This window comes from Sinocyclocheilus rhinocerous, unplaced genomic scaffold (assembly GCF_001515625.1).
Source record: "Sinocyclocheilus rhinocerous isolate Xijiao unplaced genomic scaffold, SAMN03320098_v1.1 scaffold25, whole genome shotgun sequence".
Classification (NCBI taxonomy): Eukaryota; Metazoa; Chordata; class Actinopteri; order Cypriniformes; family Cyprinidae; genus Sinocyclocheilus; species Sinocyclocheilus rhinocerous.
The window spans coordinates 880,878-887,512 of record NW_015647048.1 but is presented as its reverse complement, the minus strand read 5'-3'; the positions used below and the strand labels follow the sequence as shown (position 1 = coordinate 887,512).

The window sequence follows — 6,635 nt, the reverse complement described above, 5'->3', positions numbered from 1 at the left end:
AATGTCAAATACAAAGAGTTCTGTTGTTTTAGTCTACTCTACTACTGGCGTGAGTTGTAACACAGGCTGGGGATACAGTAGATGTAACAATGAGAGGTAATTTTCTAAAATAAGATCCTCACTATCCAATTTATGCAATGTACTGTATTCCTGTCACATAAGGGTTCAGTCACTGCTATGTTGCCATCCACCTATTTTTAAGCAAATTTTGGGATATCACATAAAAAAAAATGCTGGACGGAGATGCCAAGATGCACATAAATTCTAAAAATAAAAAAAACTGAGGCAAATAATGTTTTCATCCAGTAAGAAGATATGTACATAAACTATGATGGAAACACATTTACCACATAAATCCCTTGATGTGCGACTAAAAACTCACATGACTGCCTCAACAGAGGATGTGACTGGACTCACTGGACTCACTGGAATCATCATAAGGGTTTAATAATAAAAAAAAAATAATAATAATTTCCTGAAAATCAATTTTGGTCATAAAATCTGCAGTGTCACTCACAGTAAGCTAAAAAAATGCGATGGGAATGTATGATATTGATGGCATCACCACAGCCCTTTTCTGACTTGACAGTGTTACAACAAACTGTTAAACACTGTACATAATCTTAAATGTGAAGGTTTGTGTTTTGGGCAATGTAGAGTGACATAACTAATTTACAGTAGGCTAATCGATTTAAAACCCTTTTCCAGAATATTGAGTAGCCTACTAAATTATTTAAGGTAAATTGATAGGCTAACCACTGCATGGCTAACCATGTAAAAGGCAGCTACAGCTATTGTCAGTGATAAAAGATATGATTAATTAAATATTACGGATAATTTTTCATGTTTATTTCTTCCCTCTGCAGGAAAGAATTGGGAGTAAATAAATAAATATTCGTTTTGAATGTGGAATAGAAACAAAACTAGGATTACAACTAATTTATAAATCAAATTCGTCAACATTTTGTAACAGGTGTGTGTGTGTGTGTGTGTGCGTGCGTGCGTGTGTGTGTGTGTTGTGGCGTTTTCACGTGAACGCAGGGTCAGCATTTTCAGAGCGTCACCGCGTCGGTGTGACGGAAAGACACGCGATGCTGCGGCACGTCCACTGCATCAAACCCGCGAGTCGTGATTGGCTGCCGGCGAGAGAGCTCTCCGATCAGAGCCAGAGAGCCAGAGCCGCATCAGCTGCAGTGACACACGCCGCATCCTTTCCTTACAGCAGCACAATGAGGGAGATCGTGCATATTCAAGCCGGACAGTGCGGAAACCAGATTGGTGCCAAGGTAAGATTATATAGATATCACGCAGTTTTACTGTAAAAGAAAGAATGCAAAGAAAAGTCTCGTTACGAATCGTTTTTTTTTTCCCACTATGAATTGCAAGAAAATCCTTTAAGTGAGTGTTTTATGCGGCATCTGTTCTGAGTGGGTGTGGTAGAGGTCTGCAGTGGCTCTGGACAGGCTACAGTACATCAATCTGCTGTATCGTTGCATAACTTAACAAATGTGAACGGCCATGATGTATTCAGCATTCACTTGTGAGACATTTTGTGCATTTCAGTTTTGGGAGGTGATCAGTGATGAACACGGGATCGACCCCACTGGCAGTTATCAAGGAGACAGTGAACTGCAGCTGGAGAGGATAAATGTTTATTACAATGAGGCATCTGGTAAGCAATATGTGAATCTGTATTTGCATTGAGTATTTTGATGTGCCAGTCAGTTTTTGATTAGATATATTGTATGCATTTAGTAGTTCATGGGGTGCAGATGATGGGTTTTGTAGACCACAGCTGTCTGTTATTGATGATTACAGAGGCGAGGCCCATCTGGCCTCCATCTTATAGGCTACATTATAGATTTTCAATTTCAGATTGGTTTAAGTTTCACCCGACTTCAGCTTTTTGTCCACGGTTTGCTTAAAAGATGACAAATTTGTCTTGCATTTCTGTGGTTTTAAACAAACATCAATCATAACCCTATGCAAATGCATTATTTAAACATTGTGGGATACTAGCACAATCATTCAGAACACCCAGATGTGTCTTTATGGTTCTAGAGAAAACCGTGTATCTGTTGCTGCTGCTGTTCTCAAAAGGGTGGAGCAGGGCAGGGAAGATGGATGATGATGCATTTATTTAAAGAGGGTCTGCAGTTGCTATACAGACATGATCCCAAAGTAGTGGGGGAATTAAATTATGCATTCATAATTAGTTGTGTATTACATTGTGAATTCACATTAATTTATATGAATTTTTTCAAATTCATGTTTATGATACTCTGGTGTAAACGTCCAAAGGTTGAAACATGATTCAAACCTATTTTATTTCACAGGAAAAAAATTTGTCCCTCGTGCCATCCTGGTGGACCTTGAGCCTGGCACCATGGACTCGGTCCGCTCTGGCCCATTTGGACAAATCTTCAGGCCAGATAATTTTGTGTTTGGTATGTTTAGCAATCCTACATACAACAGACTGTAGACGTCAAACTGTGCATCTCTTCCTTCGTCAATTATAAAACAAAAATAAATAAGGTCTGAAGATGCTGAGCTCTAAGAATGATGAAAAAGCACCATAAAAGCAGCCAATACAATTTGTGTGCAATATTCCACATGATCTAAAGCTAAAGCTTAAGAAGAGAAAGAGGTAAATTTGCTTATTCACTGAAAAGTTCCTCTCTGCCATAGTCTCAATCCTAAGTCATGCTCGCATTTGATTCAGATATTGCACATGCATAAGCAAAAAAAAAAATTTTTCTGTCCATGCAGACTTGTACGCAGACAACAGCATGTGCTAGTGATTGAATGCTCAAATAGAAGGATCCACTAGGTAGTGTGCATGCATTGAATCCATCCATCTATGCACACTATAAATGAAACATACTTTCAAAGGTTTAAGGCCAAGATAAAATAATTTAATCAAAATCTAAGAACGAATGGGTGTAACATAATTTTGAACTTAATCCGGCCAAACGATGTTCATTTGGAGTTTGTTTTGTTGGTTCAAACAGCTTGTTAGCGCAAACTTCCATCGAGGTTAGACAGAAGTAAAAACATGAACACACCGAAGAGCTGCTTTATAGTTGATGGTGCAATTTTAATTGCATTTCTTATTCCTGAAACTGAAGAACTTTTTGACACTGTTTCATGCAATACTTAAGCTGCTTTGAAGCAATAAAGCACTATATAAATAAACATGAATTTTTGCAGAATTGCAAAACTGGTGCAAACATATCCACAGCCCTATGATCAGATGCTTTCTCGACTACACCCCTCTCATCATTCTTATTGAATGTTTGTTGTGTTTTTAAGAAAACAGCACATATTTACATATTCATTTTAAAGTAAACATCACACCCAACAGCATAGGTGGCATCATAATGTTTGTATAACAGTATACCGCTGCTCAAGTATTTTGCATTTCTTTTTTTAGCCCCTGAACGAAGAATGAAACAGAACTTTCCTGTTGGTATATTGCGGTCTTTATTCGAGATGGAACGGACTGTAAAAAAAACCATAGTACACCTATCCTTTAAACTTATATACTGACTAAATCCAATTCGGGTCTAATATCCAACTTGTTGCAACTTGACATGCCAAATTTGAATGGGATTGGAGAACTGGCTGGAAGAGAAAACTGTGATCTAAATAGTGACCTACATTTCCATCTAGTCCTTACACAGCTAGATCACATCGTCTGGACGATTTTTATGGTGCTGTTTTTATCATAGCTCTTATCATACATCATACTCCGTAGACCAGGGATCTCAACAAACTGCTCCTGGAGAGCTACAGTCCTGCAAACTTCAGTTCCAACCCTGCTCCAACACAACTGCCTGTAATTGTCAAGTAACCCAGAACACCTTTGCCTTGTCCAAATACCCACACTTGCGGTCTTTGCACTTGACCATTTCCTGTATTTGGCCCAAGTGTTCAAGTGAGCATGAAGACCACAAGTGTGTGTACAACTTTTCATTACCTGATGGGACACATTGTCCTCATTTGTAAGTCGCTTTGGATAAAAGCGTCTGCTAAATGACTAAATGTAATCATCCCACATACACTTTCCAGATTATTTGCTGCAAATATTTTCCAGTACATCAACAGTACCAACCCCCCTTTAAAATACTTTGCATTTTAAAATCAACTTCTAACTGTCTGTTCAGTAGTCCCTATAACATGACCATTTTAATTTGTGGTGCTTCTAATTAAGTGATAAAAAGCAGTTGCAAATGTTGTACAAAAATAAATATACTAATCTTTGCAGCAATAAAATGTGTAGCACTTTGTTTTACCACCAAATTATATGTAATATCTTATTATTATTAATATTATAACATTAATATAACATGATGCATGATGGGATACACTAACCCTCGAATACCGCTCCGGAGCGGTATTTGAGATAGTGTGGGTTTAGTGTGCGTTAAACTGACTGCGCTTTGGTATTTTTAAGACCTGGGACAGTCTTGCGCACTTACTTCTTGTCGCGCGCACGCGCTCTCAAGTGGCCAAGACCGCAAGTGTGGGTATTTGGACAAGGGGTGAGATTAGCTGGTTCAGGTGTGTTTGGTTGGGGTTGGAACTGAAATCTGCAGGACGGCAGCTCTCCAGGAGCAGGGTTGGAGACCCATGCTGTAGAATATTTTGTGTTCCACCATAGCTTTAGGACAATACTGGGGTAAGTGACAATTTTTGGGTCCACTAACCCAGTTTTTCCCAACTCTGTTCCTGGAGGCACACCAACAGTACACATTTTGGATGTCTCCCTTATCTGACCGACCCATTTTAGGGGTTGGAGTCTCTACTAACGTGCTGATGAGTGGAATCAGGTGTTTGATTAGGAAAACTTCGAAATTTTTTGTAGTTTTGGTGTGCCTTTAGGAGCAGGGTTGGAAAACACTAAACCAGGGCTCTCCAACCCTGCTCCTGGAAAGCTACAGTCCTGCAGACTTCAGCTCCAACACTACTCCAGCACACCTGCCTCTAATTGTCAAGTAACCCTGAACACCTTGATTAGCTGGTACAGGTGTGTTTGGTTGGGGTTGGAACTGAAATTTGCAGGACGGTAACTCTCCAGGAGCAGGGTTGGAGAGCCCTGAATGAAACCAACCCAATTTTTATCAAGCTCTGTTTTTAAAATGGGACACATGGGCTTTCTTTCAGGTCAAAGTGGAGCTGGGAACAATTGGGCCAAAGGCCACTACACCGAGGGAGCAGAGCTAGTCGACTCAGTTCTGGATGTGGTACGTAAGGAGTCCGAGAACTGTGACTGCCTGCAGGGCTTCCAGCTCACGCACTCCCTGGGCGGAGGCACTGGGTCTGGTATGGGCACCCTCCTCATCAGCAAGATCCGTGAGGAGTACCCCGACCGCATCATGAACACTTTCAGCGTCATGCCTTCCCCCAAAGTGTCAGACACAGTAGTGGAGCCCTACAATGCTACGCTCTCTGTGCACCAACTAGTGGAGAACACCGACGAGACCTTCTGCATCGACAACGAAGCACTCTACGACATTTGCTTTCGCACACTTAAACTTACCACACCTACTTACGGCGACCTGAACCACCTTGTTTCAGCAACCATGAGCGGAGTCACCACCTGCCTGCGATTCCCAGGTCAACTTAATGCCGATCTCCGCAAGCTGGCAGTCAACATGGTGCCCTTCCCTCGCCTCCACTTCTTCATGCCCGGATTTGCACCCCTGACAAGTCGTGGTAGCCAGCAATACCGCGCTCTATCAGTTCCTGAGCTTACGCAGCAGATGTTTGACGCCAAGAACATGATGGCAGCCTGCGACCCTCGCCACGGCCGCTACCTCACCGTGGCAGCCATCTTCCGTGGCCGTATGTCCATGAGGGAGGTGGATGAGCAGATGCTGAGCATCCAGAACAAGAACAGCAGCTATTTTGTGGAATGGATCCCAAACAACGTCAAGACGGCAGTCTGCGACATCCCGCCACGTGGGCTCAAAATGTCCGCCACGTTCATTGGCAACAGCACAGCCATTCAAGAGCTGTTCCGCAGGATTTCAGAGCAGTTCACCGCCATGTTCAGACGCAAGGCTTTCCTGCACTGGTACACTGGCGAGGGAATGGATGAGATGGAGTTCACAGAGGCAGAAAGCAATATGAATGACCTGGTCTCTGAGTACCAGCAGTACCAAGACGCCACCGCTGACGAAATGGGCGAGTATGAGGAGGATGATCTTGAAGATGAGGAGGACGCTCGCCATTGAGAGAACTGATAGGCATGTTGTTTTCAAAATCATTGCTTTTAGCTGATCGGAGAATTTCCATAGCAATGCAAACAGTGCCGCTACACCATAATTGTGAACATTCATTCAGTGAACAGCGATCAATGAATCTTGGGGAGGGTATTTAAGGCATGCTTTGTAACATATGCTTCAAATTGCAGTTGCCAAGTAAAATAAAGTGGTCACTAATATAAAGTTGTCTCTTGTCAAAATGGCTCAATTCATTTTTACACATTCATTCATTGATTACACTCAAGCAAAAAAAAAATTCTGTCCTTTAGTCAGATGACTATAAGCAAGCCATTCATTGGTTGAATACCCTAAAGCAGGGGTTCTCAACTCTGGACCTCGAGGTCCACTTTCCTGCAGAGTTTAGCT

The 6,635-nt window shown here is 41.8% G+C and overlaps 1 protein-coding gene across 1 annotated transcript; it reads left to right on the top strand.

Moving 5' to 3' along the window:
- The first annotated feature begins 1,069 nt into the window (after positions 1-1,069).
- LOC107708604 (tubulin beta chain-like) lies at positions 1,070-6,293 on the top strand. Its single transcript, XM_016512877.1, has 4 exons — positions 1,070-1,286; positions 1,564-1,672; positions 2,337-2,447; positions 5,167-6,293. Exons 1-4 carry the CDS (start codon positions 1,092-1,094, stop codon positions 6,237-6,239), a joined length of 1,488 nt encoding a protein of 495 aa, XP_016368363.1. The 5' UTR covers positions 1,070-1,091; the 3' UTR covers positions 6,240-6,293.
- The last annotated feature ends 342 nt before the right edge of the window (positions 6,294-6,635 follow it).

What these genes read in the sequence shown, in the direction of transcription:
- LOC107708604 (XM_016512877.1), top strand. Translation starts at nt 1,092, where the DNA reads ATGCTGCGGCACGTCCACTGCATCAAACCCGCGAGTCGTGATTGGCTG. An exon ending in TTATTACAATGAGGCATCTG is followed by an intron (nt 1,673 to 2,336) that starts GTAAGCAATATG and finishes TTTATTTCACAG; the next exon opens with GAAAAAAATTTGTCCCTCGT. An exon ending in GCCAGATAATTTTGTGTTTG is followed by an intron (nt 2,448 to 5,166) that starts GTATGTTTAGCA and finishes GCTTTCTTTCAG; the next exon opens with GTCAAAGTGGAGCTGGGAAC.